At 44.1% G+C, this 20,407-nt stretch overlaps 1 protein-coding gene across 1 annotated transcript; it reads right to left on the reverse strand.

Annotated features, from left to right (window-relative positions):
- Nucleotides 1-6,107: 6,107 nt before the first annotated feature.
- fam181b (family with sequence similarity 181 member B) lies at nt 6,108-7,061 on the reverse strand (the record flags this gene model as incomplete). The annotated part of the gene is made up of 1 exon (XM_084310393.1): nt 6,108-7,061. The coding sequence occupies one exon, from the start codon at nt 7,059-7,061 to the stop codon at nt 6,108-6,110; it is 954 nt and encodes a 317-aa protein (XP_084166519.1).
- Between the last annotated feature and the right edge of the window lie 13,346 nt (nt 7,062-20,407).

Genomic DNA, 20,407 nt, shown 5'->3' on the forward strand with positions numbered 1-20,407 from the left:
GTAGGTGTGCAGCCACCCATGCTCCCAGGTCTGCTCAGCTTGATGCAAGGGCAGCTGTGGCTGTTTAAAGCAGCCATCCTCACACCACACAGGTGTACCTAATAAAGTTGCTGCTGAATGTATAGTATAATATATAAGAACATGAGCTATTACTACTCCAAACCTCTTAAACTTCTTTATCTCTGTTTAAAAGCTGTTTTAAATGTGCTATAAATAACATTCTGCCACTAGATGTCACACTAGAGCACCAGCATGTCATTTATCCAATCAGGTGCAGTCCACACAATGGGAAGTAGGGAAGGGGATACATGCAACATGTAAACAACAACATTCATTTTGGACCCACAACACATTTTTAAATGATACATTTATTTAATTTTTGTGTGAAAGCAATACTTTCATTCTGCACGTTTCTAAAAGCTCTGTGGATGTTTTTATTTGTATATATTTTTTTAATGATTACTCTACATAAAATGTTACATATAGCACCTTTAGTCGTGTTTGCTAATTTCATTTACTAAAATACTGTTTTCCAGTTAGTAACTTGTTTTATACGGTAAGTGTACCGTCTGCTTACCTTGCAATCAAAGCATAGTTATTGAGAACAACAACCGCAATCTAACTACTCAAATGACTCGGACAAAACATAGGCCTACTTCACATGTATTAGGTGAAATATACCGCTAACTGCTCTGTGGGCTTAAATGTGCACTAGGTGAGATTTTCTATGATTTTAAATGAAAGACTAGGCTGAAGTTTTTCAAGTTTCAAGTTTTGTTTTATTTGTCACATATTAGGTACATGTACATTAGTGAAATGCTTGCTTCTGTATGACCCTCCTGAGACTGTGCTTTATACTGTAAAAGAGTAAAAGACCAAACACTATACAAAATATACAATATATACACCATGTACAATCTGGAATGAGCACATACATCGACTAGGTTGAGTATATACTTACCTATCTTTACCTAGTGCATAGAAGAGTCATGTCACAGGATACTGAAGGCTTTGAATGGGTTTATTTTTTGCCAAACTCTGTGGAATTGAAATGCAATTGTTTGCTTCGTGATTGGCATTCAATATTTTGCAGCACGGACCATAAGGTTGCAGAACCTTATTCTTTAATACCGTAATTTGGTCTTCTTGGCACATTTACCAGTCGTGAGTGTGGTGACCTTCTCAAAGAATTTGCATTGTGATATTAACATAGAATGTGTAACCACAGAAATCACCATCGAAAATGCACGGCATAATTCTACCGTACAGATCACTATCAGGAAGCAAGATACTTTATGTCTGATACTTTATATCAACCACTACAATATCCACAGAGAAACGTTTCAAATCTTCTAATACACCCATATTTACACGTATAGTTCCTAATTCTTCCATGTAGGCTACATGCACCCCCTCCAAAACCAGTTTACATCTCGCAGACAACAGAGCGGTTGTCAGTCAAAAGGAGGCAAGCTAACACAATTGAACACGGATATGAGAAAGCCATACCCAATCTGACATGCCGTCAACAAAGTGGGTCACGCAGGGGACGGGTACAAAACCATGCCTCTTGGATTGCTAGGAATGTTGTCCTGTCATGTTGCCCCTAAAGATGTATCACGGTGACACACGGGTGACATTGAGAAGCCACGACGATGTCAAAAGGTATGATCAACACTAATTAGAACCACTATATTTGTGTTCCTTATATTGCTGAAGGAGAGGAAGGTGAGTAAGATGGAGCGATGACGGCTCCCACTGGAGGAACAACAGCTGGAGAAGCAGGCAAAGGACGTTCTTAAAATAGGGAGAGCCTCGCAGGCAGGCGAGGGGGGGGGGATCCATGAGGAGAGAGGTCTTTGAGAGAGAGGTCACAGAGGGAGAATATGATGAAGCACAGGGAGGCCTTTCAGAGAGAGAGATGAAGGAGACGGAAGTGATGAGGAAGAGCTACGTCAAAGAGAAGATGCAGATTGAGATGACAAGGTTCTTTCGAGCAGAGAGGAACAGCATTGTGAAGCTGAGAGAGAAGATGAATAGAGCAGAGATGGATAACGTCACGGAGAGGGAGGCCTTCGAGAAGGCCACTGAGACAGAGAAGATGGAGAAGGACAGAGAGGAGACCATAGGTGGCCTTAGTTAGCTATATGTTTCACCCGTTTCAACTGAAACGGGCCCCACTCGCTAGCAGGGCCCCAGATTGACACAGCAAACACACCCTGGATTGATAAAGCACACTGTGCCTGTGTGGGTAACTGATGCACGGTGGAAATGCTTGAAAAGGCATCATCACAGACACAGAAAGATGTTTACTGACAAAGTCTTTCACCTTGTAGAAGAAACCTTGCTCCTGACATAAACCAAGTAACGTAAATCTCCAGGGTCTAGTTGAACTGCGTTGTGGTGAGTTTGGCACAGTGGCTACAGTAGCTTCCCGCCTTATGTCCAAATTTACCTAAAACATTATATTTTCATTGGCTTACTATGAAATCCTAAGATAAGGGCCCCATATTTGATCTTGAAATGGGCCCCTGAAAGGCCACCTATGGAGGAGACACTCGGTTTGAGGAGACAAGCCTGATATAAAAGATTTGAGTCCTCCAACAACTAGCTTAGCACAAATGAATGGTGATATGGCACAAATGATACAGATCAGCTAGCCTAGCTGTTGGCCAAAAACACCTCCCTCTTGAGTTTTAAGCTAGGCTAGCTGATCCGTATCGACTTCCATTCATTTAGATTTCAGCCGGCTAGAGGAAATTGGTACAGTATCTATCTTCTTGTCTAACTCTGGAGAAGACGGTAAGCACATTTCCCATAATGTTGATGTCATGAAGTGCATTACAATACAGTATCTACACTGTTGTTACAGGGGTATGTCCACTAGGTGGCTCTAGGTTCACAGGACACTTGCCGTGCAGTAGGATTCTCAGCAGTAGGGGGGGGGGGGGGGGGGGCTCGTGGACAAGACAATCATCAATATATAGGGGGGGGGGGCTCGTGGACAAGACAATCATCAATATATATCCTATAGCAACAATAGCCCTGTTTCACACAAACCAAACCAGCCGTCAACTAACCCTATCTTATACACTGTTCCTCATCCATTACAAACATCTCAAAACAAACTAGTCAGACTACTGCTTGACCTGACTCCTAGAACCCACCTCACCCCTGCACACTTTGCCAACCTAGGATGGCTTAGAGTAGACGACAGAGTACAGCAACTTGCAATGGGCCTGGTCTACAAGATACACTACACGACCAAGGTACCCATGTCAAAATACTTCCCAAAGGTCAGTGAATACCACGATCACAACACCAGAGGGAGCTCCACAAATCATGTAAAACCCAGATCAACTAACCCTATCTTATACACTGTTCCTCATCCATTACAAACATCTCAAAACAAACTAGTCAGACTACTGCTTGACCTGACTCCTAGAACCCACCTCACCCCTGCACACTTTGCCAACCTAGGATGGCTTAGAGTAGACGACAGAGTACAGCAACTTGCAATGGGCCTGGTCTACAAGATACACTACACGACCAAGGTACCCATGTCAAAATACTTCCCAAAGGTCAGTGAATACCACGATCACAACACCAGAGGGAGCTCCACAAATCATGTAAAACCCAGATTCGGCTCAAACAAGGGACTAAACACGTTTCGCAAATCGCAATTATGCCACATCAATGTGGAACGCCCTACCCAAAGCTGTAAAGTAATGTGAATCACTACCCACCTTCAAAAACACTCTCAAAGAACACCTACGGGAGACTGCAATTCGAAACTGGCCCTTACAAATGTCCTAACCCAGTTGTACAATAAAGACCAAGCATGGCTTTGTCAGTATTCCAATGTACAATGCCCCCCCCCCCTACCCAACCCCCCCCCCCCCCCCCCACCTCCAATGTACAGCCCCACCCAACCCCACCTACCCAACCTCCTCCAATGTACAGTTTCTATGTCAAATGTATGTCAGTATTCCAATGTACAGTGTCCCCCCCACCTCCAATGTACAGCCCCACCCCACCTACCCAACCTCCTCCAATGCACAGTTTCTATGTCAAATGTATATACACTCTTTTTCTGAATTTTTTTAGTATCACAAACAGTACTGTATTTGCAAATCTGGTATGTCATAAATTTATAGATGTAGCAGTACTGTCTATCTGTATGTCGTGTGTGTCATATGATGAATTGAAAATGGAGGACCCTGATGGAAACAAGACGAAAGTCTTTCTCAGGTCTGCATCCTCTTAACAATTGTATGTATTGAGCTGTACTGTACTGTACCCATTCTGCAATCTGTTAATAAACTTTTCAATCAATCAATCAATCAATCAATCAATTCAATCAATCCTCATCATTGAAATGCTACTATGCCTAACTTTATGTTTTGCATTTTAATCATGTTTAAGAAGCAATTGGGGAGAGATTTCCATAATACAGTCAGTAAGTTAGCAGAAAACAAAGAGGACACACACACACACACAAAGACAACATCCACCCTTGTGTACTCAAGGTTATTCTTATATATTCTCCCATTGGGCTAACCTCCAGTGAATCAAACAATAGTGAAATAATTGTTTTATTTTGCCAGGGACTTCCTGGAACTCCCTCGAGGACCCTTGGGGTTACCCTGACCGCACTTTGAGAACCGGTTCCCTGGGCCCCTGGGTTGTTCGGGGAAATGCTCAGGATAAAACAACATGTTAAAACTATTAAACACTAAAACGTGTTTATTCTCCACCCCAACAGAGAGGAAACATGCATTCCTTACACTCTCCAACTCATCTGATGTTCATAATATTTTGACACCTATTGTGTTTTTCTCTTTTTTTTACTGTCACTCTACTGTCATCCTCTGTGGTTTTGGACATTTTGTTGTGCTACAGTACAAAATGACTTTAAAGTAAACGTCAAACTTGTTTTTATTTTGTTTTTATATGCTGTTATATTTCGTCTGAGGTATGAAAGTTAGTATTAATTCATCATAGCGCAATGGAAATTGTGAAAGTATGAAATTCTAGTAGTAGGAAAATCTCATTTGGAAAAGTATTAAGAGTTACTGACATTGCATGTATTACAGTTTATCCTTCCAGTATTCTATTCAGAGTTCCTTTTAAGATCCTAACATCAAACGGTAGGACTGAGGAGCATGAGCCAACCTGTCACACATGTTTGTTTGATTTTTACCCTGTTGGACAGCCAACCACATATTGAAGAAAAAAAAGACTCTGTTGTTGTGAGGATAATAAAGACCAGCTTTATTTTGTTCTCAGATACATTAAACACTTTCCAAAACACTGGATGCAATGGGCCATCCTGAAAAGCAGCGTGCCATAAATTCTGAGCTGTATAGGCAACTATTGTAAGCATTGCATTCTGTGTTTTCGTATTCACATTAACCAGTCGTCTCCCACACTATTCTGCACAACAGAAGTGCCACGTGTGCTCATTCCAGTGTGTCAGATGTAATTATATCAATATTTTCCAATGCAAACAGATGTTAATCTGACTAAAACATTGATTTAATCTATTCTGTATTCTGTATTGTTCATGTGAAATAAAAAAGCAATTAAATCTTTTTTTTTTGTCATTTACACATTAATGAATAAGGGATGGCACGGTCATCGATGTAAATGTGGCAAAATAACAGTAGATCTATAGATAAAAATGTATGTATGTAAATTAAATGTATCCTAGAAAAGAACAACACAACTAAAAGGATGAATCAACACTTTCTGTTCAGAATGCATTGGGAGAATACATCCTTCACTCCTGAGATACTGTGTAAACTCATTACAACAAACTTATCGGCAACCCGAATCGGTAGGAATTGTGATCGTGATCAGGAAAACTTCAGAAAATTCATATCTCTCCGTAGAGAGGGGAATCTCTTAAAACACAGATGGCTGCCAATATAGAATATTCAGATCCAGTTGCAATTCCACCTCTACAACAGAATAAGTAAACACGACAATATCAAATCCTCTCTGACTATGTTACTCTCTTCACCAAAGTTTCAGATGCCTTTTTCTCTCCTCCCCGGCATCATCCTAGCGAGCAAAGTTCTCCACGTCTTATAGAGATGAGAGGTTTAGCTGCCGTATCTGCTGTAGCTACCACTCAAATCATAGGTGACTTGAGGCACGGAGCAGTCTGTGAAGAAATTGGGGAAGGCCAAAGCGCACAGCGTGTTGTCCTCTAGAGGACCCGAGAGTGAGTCCGGGTGACAGTACACGGGGGTCTGGCCCGGGCTCGTTCGCATGCTATCCCCCAGTTTCTTAGAGGGCCCAGTGCAAGTACTCCATGGCTCTGTGTAGAGGAAGCCACCGACTAAATGGTGCGGGTCATAGGAGGTGGGATCCGGGCCTGCCATGTCTGGCTGCACCCGAGTGGGCATGCTTTGGTAAAGGTCCTGTTCACTGACCATGTTGCTGTAATCCGGCCCCAGGAGCTCAAAGAACTCTGCGGCCTCCGGGTTGCCTCGTTCCAGGTCTTTCAGAGTCATCCCAGAGGTGGAGCTGACTTTTGAGCAGTTGGCAGGCTCCGTGAAGAACGAAGGGGGCAGGTTGCGATGCCGCAAAGGGGGTTTCTTGGCTTTTTCACCCCTAACATCCTTCACGGGGTTGAAGAGGGCTGCCAAGCTCTTGCTCTGCAAATTGGCTTGGACCCCGTCACGTTTAGCCAGAGTCTTGCCTTGGAACGGGCCGGGCTGAGGAGGAGAACCCTGTCTCTTGACCGGGGTTTCTGCAGCGCTGCTCCCGGGTGTTATGATGCCCGTGCACCTCTTGATCTGCTTCTGCAGATACTTGCGGTGGTTGACTTTCCTCTTGGATTTGACGGGTTTATCCAGAGCCAGCTTGATGTTGCTGGAGGCCGAGTCTATGAAGCTCAGCAGGTCTCTGGTGGTCTCTCTGTAGTCTCCTTCGCTCTCTGCCTCCCCCAGGACACTCCCGTCCAAACTTTTCTCCATGTCATACTCCACCACAGATCCGGGGAAACAGAAATTCATGAACTGGGGGTTCATGATTGCAGTCTGAACAGCCATTACTCTGTTATGCCCAGCGGCTTTACCATTTGCTAGGATTCCCAAACCAGCTTCATCAAAGCATGTCTCTTTTCCCGTTCCAGTGTAGCTTGCAGTCCCTCGGTCCTGATGCTGGTCATGCGACTCCTGTAAACATGCCAGAGTAGAACTGAGGAAGGCTGAGGAAAGCTGCGAGATCTTTCAGGGGGCTGGACTGGTGATGTCAGAACACCAAAGAGGAGGGGCGAGGGGGACCACGAGACTTAACTCTTTGCTTATGCCTGACCACCTGCAACTAAGAAGGATTTGTCTGAGAATCCCTGCTGTGTCAAAAGACAATGCCCACTGCCAGAACTCCCCCCCTCCAGTTTAACTGCATGTGTGCTCTGAACCAAAAAGCCTTTTATGAGACCGAAGGATATTACTGTAACAAACCAAGACAAAACCTTATCATACTGAATGTTGTGCTTTCTCTTGTGCTGAATGTTTACAGAAAGCAAAAGACAACATTATAATTTCCTATTTTCGTACTTCACATGTTGAAACAACCATGACAAAATTATAATGTGCAATTTGTCATTGTAAACTATATCTGTACATCTAAAAAATAATAAACTGTCTAAAAATGCCACCTTCTATGTTCCTAATAGGATTTTTATAACTATCTGATCATTGCCATACTTTGTTGTTTCATGAAGGTTCCATTTCAAACTAACAAATGAAGCTAAAAAGCAACCAGATCACCGTTACATTGTGCATAAAACACACCAGACTGAAATCATGCGTATGGTAAAAGCCTATTATACAGTAACCAGAATAAATATATTTTCTGTGGGAAAATCTGTGGGTCCAAACAGATGCCACTGTTTGGGTAGAATCTTCCCAACCACTTGCTTGCGTCTTAATCTGCTCATGGCAAAAGTTGATTTCTTGTGCATTCCCAGGCCAGTGGGAATTTCGGCCCTGGCCTGACAACTATTATGGGCTGCCTTTGACATAAAGCCCTACAGGGTCTAAATAGCCCCTATTCTTCCCCCGGCAGTGAAAGGGAGCTTTGTGCCAGAGATTCATTAAACTGCACCTCACAGCCCCTTCGTAAAATGGGTCTCAATAATGAACAGTCGATTTAACTAGAAAAGCTGCCGGAGCTGTTAAATTAAAGGGGAATAAAGTGCAGTTGAAGCCCAGTGTGCCAGAAGAAATGTTGACCTTAAGAAATTCTGGGTATGAAACTTCTGCTGTAAACAATCATGCATTTACAGGGAGCTTCTTGGCCACCAGTGAATACACTGGGAGGATGTGCCCCAAGTCTGGAGACTTCCATGGAGCCACTGCTCCTAATTACAATGAAATGCCTGGGAGTCTCAGCATTTTCGGGGGGAACTGAGTTGGTGGATTGCTGCACACGTTCATAAATGTGTCTGCTAGCTGTATGACTATGACAATGTATGAATTAATCCGGTACTTATTGACAGATATATCCTAGTCAAAAATCCTTTCCAATATAATCTAATTAGGATCTTCAAAATCATATTAGATTTCTTTCATTTCCAGTAGGATCCTATTTATTTCTTTTCCAGTTGAATTTGATAGGATTTTAACTTGCGAGACTATAATAAAACATAATAGTACTACAGGTTACTACATGGTAGTGCAGGCTACGACATGGCAGTACAGGATACTACATGGCACCACAGAGTATTACATGGTACTACAGGGTAGGTCTACTACATGGTAGTACAGGGAACTAGCCTACAGGCTACTAAATGGTACATCAGAGTGCTAAAAATGGATGAAGCACCATAGTGGGACTCTGGAATTAACAAGGGTCCCTGTAACAAGGGCAGTCTGTAATCAACAGGGCTCGGGGCGTATGATTGGAAGATTGCTGGTTCAAAACCTGGTAAGACTATTTTGTCCAATAGGAGGAAGTCCTACACGATTCCACTTAAAAAGAAACAAAAAATAACACAAATGCAAATACAAAATCCTATTGGATTTTGGAGCCAGTATTATTGGATTCTGTTGGATATATATATACAAAAAAAATAAAAAAATTGCTGAAACCTGCAGCTCTTTTCATTTAGGCTTTAAATGTGTTTTGCTCCAGTGATGGAAAGAGGGCACTTCTCTCTTGAAAGTGCAGATAGAGGTGAGGTAGTGAATCATTTAAGGGTCGGAGGGAGAAAAAAGCCTCAAAGCAGTGAGAGGGAGAGAAAGAGAGAGAGAGAGAGAGGGAGTGAGAGAGAGGGAGAGTGAGGGGCCGTTAAAACACTTATTCTTATGCAAATTCCCTGGGAGAAAGGGAACAGTGAAACTGATAGCGCTGATCTAATTATCTGCAGCCCAACACAAGGCCCTGCATGAAAGGGACTCCCAGAAAAGCTACAACCCAAGCACAACAAACAGACAAAAAACAAGGAACATTTGTATGTGCTTGTATTAGACAACTTTGGTCTTTAAAAGGTCTTCCCTGTCCTTCTGCAGAAAAGAAAGGAATGCTGAGCTGAGCTTCATCATTCTTTCTTTCCAATGAATCATTTGATGGAATGTATTATCAAATGTAATGTTCAGGAGAGAATGGAACCCAAAGAATTATAATTTTTGTGCAATCTCTTTAGACTTGGTGGATGTGGTGAGCGTTTAAACCCCCCCCCCCCCCCCCGCTTTCTCTTCCTGGTCGCACAATTTTGGCAGTGACATCATCACAGACGTGGCAGCCATCCCCTCTTTCCAGTCAGAGGCTCTCTGTGGCTTTTGTGCTGGTGGGTCATTCAGACATCTCAGAGGCTGACGCGAAGATTCCGGAAACAAGCCACTATTGTCAGATAAAGGGTGAGAGGATGAGAGGGGATGGACTGGGGGCTGGGGGGGGGGGGGGGGGGGGGGTAATACTAAGGAGGTCTGACTTAAGGGAAAATCCACCCTAAAACAGAATGTACACTGTGCTATTCCAATGATCCTGGACAGTTAAACCAATGTCTATAATCATAAGATGTTTCCCTGAGCTGGAAATCGAGAGGATCAAGACTAGAATTTGAACAGTGAATTAGTGATGGCCTTAGTGGACTCAAACACTTTGTTTTAGCTATCGCATCCACAATGTATGGCTATGCATCAGAACATGTACCACATCCCAGTAAAAACCACCATGGGACCTAAGAGTTGTTCCACTATTCACTGTCAACGTGGCAGCTCCAGGATGTGTCTCTTGATGACATCATCAGTACCCAGAGTATCCAGTTTAAAACAGACTTTGTTCTCATTCACAAATCAAAACTGAACTCAACAGCATTAGGCCTATATAATTAGATTTTTGGGGGATTTTCCCTTAATATCAACTTTCAAGACGTTCCCATGCCGAGGTGAACGGTGCAATTACAATTTGGTAGCTTTCCACAATTTCCTATAGATCCTAGTGTGCGGATGCTTTCTCCGTTTAAAAAGAACATTAATAAAAGCCAGGAGGTGAGGTGCAGCACCCCTGACGGCGCTTTCATCCATCGCCAAGAAGCCAGTATTCACGCGTGTGTCGACTCCCATCCCGATCGTAACCCCTCTCTATATCTGTTCCCACAACAGATGAGTCATTAAGTACCACAAGATCCATATTGTCGGGATATTGTTAAGACATTGCCACCACGCCCTCCTTCCCGGGAATCTCCTTATTCAGCACCCCACCCCCCCCAGCAGGGAGTGAGTTTAGAGCTGCCTGGTCTGTCCCCTGGCTGGGACCCAGGCAACGTGGTGTGACACACACACATACACAACCCTAATCTCTTCCTAACTAGTGTGTGGTCTCCGTCTGAGCGGGGACGCTCTCGGAGCCCGGGTCAGCCCGAATACTAATAACACCTTTGATTGATGGCAGTGTCAGGGACACAGAATGGGCCCGGCGAAATTAATGGCCCCTCAGTCTTGAGAAAAAAGTTTAAAGGAGGGGCCCGTTAGTGAGAGCCTCTCCTCCCTTGCACTCTAAGCCGGGTTGTCGTCGTCGTCCCCACCCCCCCCCCCCCCCCCCCCCCCCCCCCCCCCCCCCCCCCCGACAAAAATGCTGCTGTGTGGAAAGTATGGCCTTACTATGAAAATGCACATATTATGCTCTCACGTCACCCTGTACATAAAGACGTGTCACCTGGACCTCTGAGCAAAGTCGAAATGAATGTACAACATGGACTTTCTACGCACTCGGGCCGAACAGGGAGATGAATGGTGCTGCGCGGAGTGCAGAAGTTATAGCCCAGAGGTGCCGCTTCAGAGCAGCTGATAAATAAGCTGCCCCAGGAGAAGTGGAACCCTGGAACACAATCTGAAGCCAGGGATGATTTGTTCATCTGCGCTGTAGTACTCTGCCCTCCCCAGCGTATTTTCAACACCAGAGAAGATCTTCTAAGCTTATTGTTGGTTCACTTCAAAATGTCTCTTTCTTTTAGGATTTGTGTTGAGATTAGAAACAAGTACTTAGCATCAAGTGATTATTCTATGGGTTTTCTTCCCAAAACGACATACTAGAGCTATAAGGAGGTGACAGGAACCCTCCTCCTCCTCCCTTATTAAGCTGGCTTACTTCTTGCGTGAATATCTGAAATTGTGTGGCTTTGCGTCTCTCGCTGTAAAATAATCCTGCATACAGTGTCTGCTCCCATCTCCTTTACAAAGACATAAGAATTACACATACTTTAACAGTACGCCCCAGGTAAACAAGGAAGGAAGCGCGAGCGAAAGTAGTTACGTTCAAAACCCACAATGTCAAGTCTTTTCCCAAACTTTTCAGGCCGGGGCCCAGAAAATAAGGCGTCAGAGAGCCGCGGCCCAATGCACATTGTCTGGCTTTTTTTTTTTTTTTTTGCCAGGCGACCGATTTTTTAAGCCAAATATCACTTCAATCCTATTAAGTTAGTTCAAGTTAGTTATTCATTTATATGTGCTATTTATGAGAGGGCTAACTTGTTGCAAAATAATAATGATAATAATAATAGCCTCATTAAAATACTATTGTTGCTTCGGTTGTTTTCAGCGTTTTATGTGCATAATCTGTTATTTAGTTTGAAATGTTCGTTGAAATAAGTAGATTTTTCGTTTTTGTTTATTTATTATGTTAATATAAAACCATATAGTCACATTTTAGAATACAATAGAATAGAATTTTAGAATACAACTAGAAACACTGTCCTGGCCTGCTTCTAAGTTCAGTGGCCTGAAAAAAAAAATTTTAATAAAAAAAATTAAAATAAAAAAATAAAAAAAAACATTTTTTTTATTTTTTTTTTTTTTTTTTTTAATCATCTCGCGGCCCACCCGTGGCTGCTCGCGGCCCACATTTGGGTCGCGACCCCGACTTTGGGAACCACTGAGTCAACCAGGACAAAAACACGTTTCGCAATTATGCCACATCAATGTGGAACGCCCTACCCACAGCTGTAAAGGAATGTGAATCACTACCCACCTTCAAAACCGCTCTCAAAGAGCACCTACGGGAGACTGCAATTCGAAACTGGCCCCTGTAAATGTCCTAACCCAACCCCCTCCAATGTACAGTAAATGTCCTAACCCAATAATACATGTGACGAGACCCTCTTCTTGGGACCAAGTAAGGTTTCGTGGATAATCCAATGTACAGTTACCCCACCCCGCCTACCCACCCCCCACCCACCCAACCACCTCCAATGTAGTTTCCCCCCCCCTCCACCCCACCTACCCAACCTCCTCCAATGTACAGTTTCTTCGTCAAATGTATATACTCCCTTTTTTAGACTCTTTTTGTATCACAAACAGTACTGTATGTCATAAATGTATAGATGTAGCAGTACTGTATCTGTATGTCATGTATGTCATATATGTTATGATGAATTGAAAATGGGGGACCCTGATGTAAACAAGACGAAAGTCTTTCTCTGGTCTGCATCCCCTTAACAATTGTGTGTATTGAGCTGTACTGTATTGTACCCATTCTGCAATCTGTTAATAACATTTTCAAATTTCAATCAATCAATCAAAAGCAGTTTTATAACAAAAGGACGATCCTTTCCACTTATTTAAAAAGAGAGAGAAAAAGCTGTGACTTTATGGTGACCCATGAAGCCTCCTCCTTGGTTCCCTGTATCCACAGCCTCACTCTTAACCTTCCGTCAACCCTTCCCAGCCTCTGTTGCACCCCATGTGTAGTATTAATAATATTATTAGCAGGGGGGAACAAACCGGGAACCACGGGCCATCTTGGTACCACAATTTAGAACCCTTTCAGGCCGCCGGTGAATGAATGTGTGCCGGGGGGAATCCCACAGGTTAGTCCACGGGGGCGAGGTCAGCGGGCGTTACCGCAATAGACTCCCACCTCCCTCTTTATTGGCCTCCTCCGATTGGGTTTTTATTAAATCACAAGCACGTGGAATTGTTCCTCCTAGACCGGCAGCTTTTTTCCCCCAACGCCTCCGCCTTCACAGCAGTCCTGAAGAGCAGGCTGGGGACGCGGAGAGAAGAGAGAACGACTGGGTTTTTTATTAAAAGACAAGTGCGTAGAGTTTGGTTGTTCTAAGATGGAGGACGTCTAAACTAGGGATGGTCAAAACTCACGAAATTACTATTTGATAGTCACTGTCACTGGGAGCTATTCCAGACCATTACTAATCGACCCCCCATTAACATATTTTTTTGTTAACAGCGAACGTGACATAATCAAAAAAGCAAGCTAACGTTAGCTGGCTGCTGTCATTGCGAACAGCTAGATATTTGCGAGTCGCAGCAGGCTAAAGTTATTTCCAGGAACAAAAGCATCCATTCCGAAAGTTACTTGAAATGTCTGAGCTTTCACGTTCACATAATGGTTTTGTTTTTAATTAATAGCGAACGTGAGATAGTTCAACTAGGCTAGCTAGCTGGCTGGCTGCTGTCATTGCTAACAAAACGCACCAAGCTAGCGTGTATTTCAGGGAAATAAAAGCATTATTCTGTACATTACCGTTACAGTATCACTGATTCTTGAAATGTGTGAGTTTAGTGAAACAGCATGGCAAACTTACAAAATGTTGCTACCATCTCCAGTCTCTCTTTCGTCATCTCCCAGCTGTTAAGACTGTTATACTACCTGGCTAGCTACCTGTAGGCTACCCTGCATGCCGTACAACTGTGTAACAGTTAATAGCAGTGGTGGCTGGTCACTAGAGGGCGCTAGGGTGCCGCTCCCCCTGGTGGAAAGTGGTTTTGGATTTTTCTATAATAGTAGATTTCAACCGCTAAAAATATAATAATTTTCTTTTAAATAAATAATAATTACACATTTTAAGTATGTTTGTGTAACGTTTGGGGTTCTGTCCTACCTTAGGATTGGAATCCTACTGTATGTCTGGAGTACTACACACTGTTGTTGGGTTTTGCACTAATTGTATGTCACTTCTGGTTTGCTGTCGACAGAGTTGAACATACAACATTGATGAGAACAATGAAAGAATTCAAAATACCAGTTTCTGACCGAAGAATAATTGCCAACTTATACTGGAGGCAGAAGGATAATGTTAACATTATCACGTCTCATGGCTTCTCCTACCATTGTTATGCCGACGATACTCAACTCTTCCTCTCCTTCCCTCCCTCAGATATCCACGTCTCTGAGCGGATCTCGGCCTGTCTGTCCAACATCTCCGCCTGGATGACGACCAACCACCTCAAACTGAACCTAAGCAAAACAGAATTGCTCCACCTGCCGGCCAAATCCTCCCCCCTAACCGACCTTTCAATCACAGTCGAGAATGCAGCTGTGACTGCGTCCCCGACCGCCAAGAACCTTGGTGTTGTCCTCGACGACCAGTTGAACTTCTCTGCTCACATCGCAGCGACGACCAGAACCTGCCGATTCCTCCTGAGCAACGTCAGAAGGATCCGCCCCTTCCTGACAAAATAAGCCACCCAACTCCTCGTCCAATCAACAGTCATCTCCCGCCTCGACTACTGCAACGCACTGCTCGCTGGCCTCCCGGCCACTGCCACTAAGCCTCTTCAACTCATTCAGAACGCAGCGGCCCGCCTGATCTCAAACCTACCGAAGTCGGCCCATGTCACCCCACTTCTTAGGGACCTGCACTGGCTCCCCATTGCTGCACGAATCCGCTTCAAGGCCCTCGACCTAGCATACCGTGCAGCAAAGGGAACCGCTCCCGCCTACCTCCGGTCAATGGTCTCTAACTACACACCCTCAAGACCCCTACGCTCTGCATCTTCTGGCCGCCTCAGACCTACTCCTATCCAAGCTCCGGGAGGGTCATCAAAGAGAAGTCGCCTATTCTCAGTCCTTGCCCCACAATGGTGGAATGAACTACCCACCACAGTTAGGACAGCCGAATCACGTCCAATCTTTCGCCGTCGACTAAAGACGCACTTCTTCAACCATTATCTGAATTAAAAAAATAATAATAATAATATCTAACCCTAACTAACCGTACTGTCATGCACTTGTCCTAATAAACTAACCTACACTGTAGCACTCAACACTTTGATGAACATTGTTGCTCAGCTGATAGAGTTGTGCCCTTCCTGATGGCTTGTCGTACAGAACTTGTAAGTCGCTTTGGATAAAAGCGTCAGCTTGACTAAATGTAAATGTAAATGTAGAATAGGAAAGGAGACATCAAGAGACTTCCCGGTGGAGAAGGGTGTAAGACAATGATGCATCTTGTCCCCTGTACTCTTTAATATGTACAGTGAATCACTGATGAAAAAAGGTCCGAGAGGGAAAGGAGTAAAACTTGGCGAAGAGAACATCACCAATGTTACAAAGGATCAGATTAAACCGAATATATATATTTATTGATTGATATATATTGCTTGTATATCGTTTGATATCCCTTGTATATTCCTTGTACATATACACGGAATATCCCTTTAGCCCAGACCATAATATTTCATTCTCCTATTGGACAGCGGTCCACAGGCGCCAGAGCCGCGCCTCCGGAGTCAGGTTCAAAGTCACCGTCAAGACATGTCTGTGCATGCCCGGCCTTGCCCAGGGATACGAGACAGAAATGTCGTTGGCACTAGTTTGTTCACCGTGCGTATAAATACGGCGCAGGTGAATACAGAAGTATGTTACCCAATAAGTTGAAGCCTCACCCACGATACAACGTGCGGTGAAGTATGGCCTGTTTGGCCCCAGAATAGAGCATTGAGACCGCGTGCGAATTAATAACTGAATTGTCAGAGTTTGGCGCTATACCGTCGAGTGCGACATATTTCTATTAAGTCATTAATAGTCTATTTGTGTATAGTGTATCGTGCGGCTAAAGTTCTACAGTGACCAGCATCCCCAACGCTTCCTCGTATTAGCTAGAGTTCTTATCCAGGCTGGGCTGCTTTCATGGCGCTTTCACCCGAGGAGACCTAGACGAGAACCGTGTGGACATGTACACAGGATTAATCTACCCGACGACTACATAGCCCTTTGTGGCTGGAATATATTTGCTTTGGTCCTGTGATTTATGGAGCGGAGAATCGCCGACGCCTGCACGTGTTGGATTTACCCCGCGAGGAGTCAAGTCGAGTCGGCGCCTCAGAGAGCCTGAGGCCGGCTAACTTTCTTCACTGTGGAGCTACAGTCTACGGAGAACAGCTGTATTCGTCTGTGGATCAAGAGGCTATTGCACCGTCTCCTGTACTTGGAGTCTCCTTAGCCATCGTTGACCAGACTCTCTACTACCGACAGATCTTCTACCCCTGCTGGCTTACAACCAGGGGGACCCTTCCAGTATCTCCCGCTATATATTACCAGTGTACCATAGATATAATTCCCTAAGATTCAGGTTGTATAATTACCTCCTGCGTAACCAGAGAATGGACATTCATTGTTGATTTGCCTACGCACATTCCTTTGCCTTACAAGTGCATACAAAGTATAATCGAGAAGTATTATGTACCTTTTGCTGCAATAAATACTTAAAGACAACTTTGTGTAGAACCGGTTCATTGTGGGAAGTGTTCATTATATTTAGATATCATGTACTGTATGGCCAGTAATTAAAGTACATAAAGCGGTAGTGGTTTAATGATACCATACTTATCAATACAGTCAGGGAATTGTACCCCTCAGTTACAACCAATATAAAATACGCGGATGACACTGCTATAGTCTGTAACTGTCAAGAAGCTCTACAGGACATGATGAATAAACTGAATGTCGAATGCAAAAACTATGGAATGTCGCTAAACACAAAGAAAACTAAAGTAATGATCATTGAAAAAACACCAGGAACTGTTTGTAAAATACAGGTGGATGGAGAAAAACTTGAACAAGTGAAGGAGTACATGTACCTTGGAAGCTGGATCAGTGAAGGTGGAAGAGCTAACATGGACATTAAGAGAAGAACCGGAAAGGGCAAAGGGTGCATTCACTGACATATTTAACCTGTCCTTAGAACAGGCTGTCATCCCCACCTGTCTGAAGAAGTCCACCATTATCCCTGTACCCAAAAAATCTACGCCCGCTTGCCTCAACGACTACCGCCCTGTAGCTCTCACCTCCATAGCCATGAAGTGCTTTGAGAAGCTAGTGAAGGGCTACATCTGTTCCTCCCTCCCCATCAACCTGGACCCCCTGCAATTTGCATATCGCCCCAACAGGTCCACGGAGGACACCATAGCCCATGTGCTGCACAGAGCAGCATCACACCTGGACAAGAGGCAGGGGAACTATGCTGTTCATCGACTACAGCTCAGCATTCAATACCATAGTCCCCTCCAAATTCATAGCCAAGCTCAGGGACCTGGGCTTGAACTATGACCTCTACCAGTGGGTCTTGGACTTCCTGACGGGTAGACCCCAGGTGGTGAGAGCAGGCAACTGCACCTCCTCATCCATCACGCTCAACATAGGGACCCCCCAGGGCTGTGTTCCGAGTCCCCTCCTCTACTCCCTGTACACACATGACTGTGGCACAGCGGAACAACAACACAATCATCAAATTTGCTGATGACACAGTAGTGGTGGGCCTGATCTCTGCCAACGACGAGAGGGCCTACCTGGAAGAGGTAGAGAATCTGTCGCAGTGGTGTCAGGAGAACTGCCTCTCCCTGAACGTCAGCAAAACAAAAGAGATGATTGTGGACTTCAGGAGGTCGGGGGTCAGGGACTACAGCCCCCTCAGCATCGACGGGGCACCGGTTGAGAGAGTGAACAGTTTCAAGTACCTCGGAGTCCACATATCCGAGGACTTGACATGGACCACACACATTGACAGTGTTGTGAAGAAGGCACGGCAACGCCTCTACTTCCTCAGGCGCCTAAGGAAGTTCCAAGTCAGTCAGAAGATCAAGAACTTCTACTCATGCACAATAGAGAGCCTCCTGACTGCCTGATTACTTTTACCAACGGATTTCCAGTTCTGCGTTCGCGTTCTGCGATCTGATTGGCCACTGAAGTTTCTGGTCGCGCCAATCGTGTGACGCCTGTTTCTATCACCGGTTAAGCTTAGGCACTCTTTCGAAGTTGGTTAAGGTTAGAGTTTGTCTTAGAGCAGGGCGATAGAACACCAGCCCTGATTCCAAACTCTAACCTTAACCAACTTCGAAAGAGTCGCCTAAGCTTAACCAGTGATAAACTAGGCGTTAGGTAGTTTGCAGGCTGTTAGAGGCGGAAATGGGCGCGTCACGTGATTGGGCGCACATGTCACATGACCAGAAACGTCAGTGGCCAATCAGATCGCACCAGAAACGTCAGTGGCCAATCAGATCGCAGAACGCGAACGTGGAACTGGAAATCTGTTGGTAAAAAACTAGACGCCTCCTGACTGGCAATATCACCTCCTGGTTTGGGAATAGCACCGCACAAGACCGTAGCAGACTACAGAGAGTGGCCCGTTCAACCAAACGCACAATTGGAGGAGGGCTTCCCACTCTCCAGGACATTTACAACAAGCGGTGCATGGGTAAGGCTAAGATAATTATCAAAGACTCCAGCCACCCAAACAACTGCCTCTTTGAACTGCTGAGTCTCATGGCAAGCACAGAGAGACTCAGAAGAAGCTTCTATCCTCAGGCCATCAGAATGCTAAATGACAATAACACTATGTAACAACCATCAAATGCACGCACACACTCACTTTAAACAAACAACTCACTGCAGCACCCACTTTAGAACACCTAAACACACTTTATATTTATTGGTAAAGAATTTGCACTACAACCCATACCTCATTACACCTTACTGTAAATTGTACCTAAATTGTACCTCATCCCATTTCTGCTTTGCACTGTATAGTATATTGTATTGTAACTCAGTTACTTCTACTCTGCATTGTACATTGTATATGTATATACTGAACACTTTTGTCCACATACTTGACCTCTATTTTATACTTGCTATACTTATTTTATACTTATCTATTTTTGTCTAGCACAGTCTCTGGAGCGTAACAGAAAGAAGCATTTTGTATAAAAGTATTCTGTACTTCTGTATGACAACGAATAAAGAAACGTACTTATTTTATACTTATCTATTTTTGTCTAGCACAGTCTCTGGAGCGTAACAGAAAGAAGCATTTTGTATAAAAGTATTCTGTACTTCTGTATGACAACGAATAAAGAAACTTGAACTTGATTCTGGAACCATAAAGAATTATTGAGAAGAAACATACGTTGGAAAACGAAGACCAAGATTTTGGAAACGTATGTTATGTCAGTCTTTTCATATGGAGCAGAAGCATGTACGCTGAATGAAGAGGCAAAGAGGATGATAGACTCTTTTGAAATGTGGACGCTGAGGAAGATGCTGAAGATAACATGGAAGGATATGATCAAGAATGTCTTGCAAGGACATTGCGTGTATGCAAGGAGGACAGCTGCTCAAGAGGTTGAAAAAGAGAAAGATGGAGTTGTGCAGGCATGTTCTGAGAGGATCCAGCGGGGAGATGTTCAAGAAGGTGGTGATGGGGAAGGTGGATGGAAAGAGAGGAAGTGAAAGACCAAGAAGAGGCTGGGTAGACGTCTGTGATTGGAGCGGAGTGAGAGGCGGAGTCACGGAGTTGGAGAGAAGAAGTGGGACAGAATGGGTTGGAGAGTGATAGGCAACCTTTGGAACGAAGAAGCCACCTGATGATGATGACTGATTGACTGTCACATCTGGATGCTGTCACTGGCTGTCATTCTGGCTGTCACTAATTGATACATTGGAATGAATACATGTTAGGAATGTGGCCTTATAATGACTCCTGTTCTCTTGTTCCCTGCTGGAGCTTCAGATATCCCTACGTGCAGACTTCCAGAACGAGTGCTGATCCTATTTACTATTTAGTTCTGTTCTCTGTTGACTCTTGGCGTCCTTCGTGTTCTGCTATACTGCTCAATGTGTTCTCACAATAAAGAGGACACACATTGTTTTGAAGAGC

This window comes from Notolepis coatsorum, assembly GCF_963971535.1.
Source record: "Notolepis coatsorum genome assembly, chromosome: 1".
NCBI lineage: Eukaryota > Metazoa > Chordata > Actinopteri > Aulopiformes > Paralepididae > Notolepis > Notolepis coatsorum.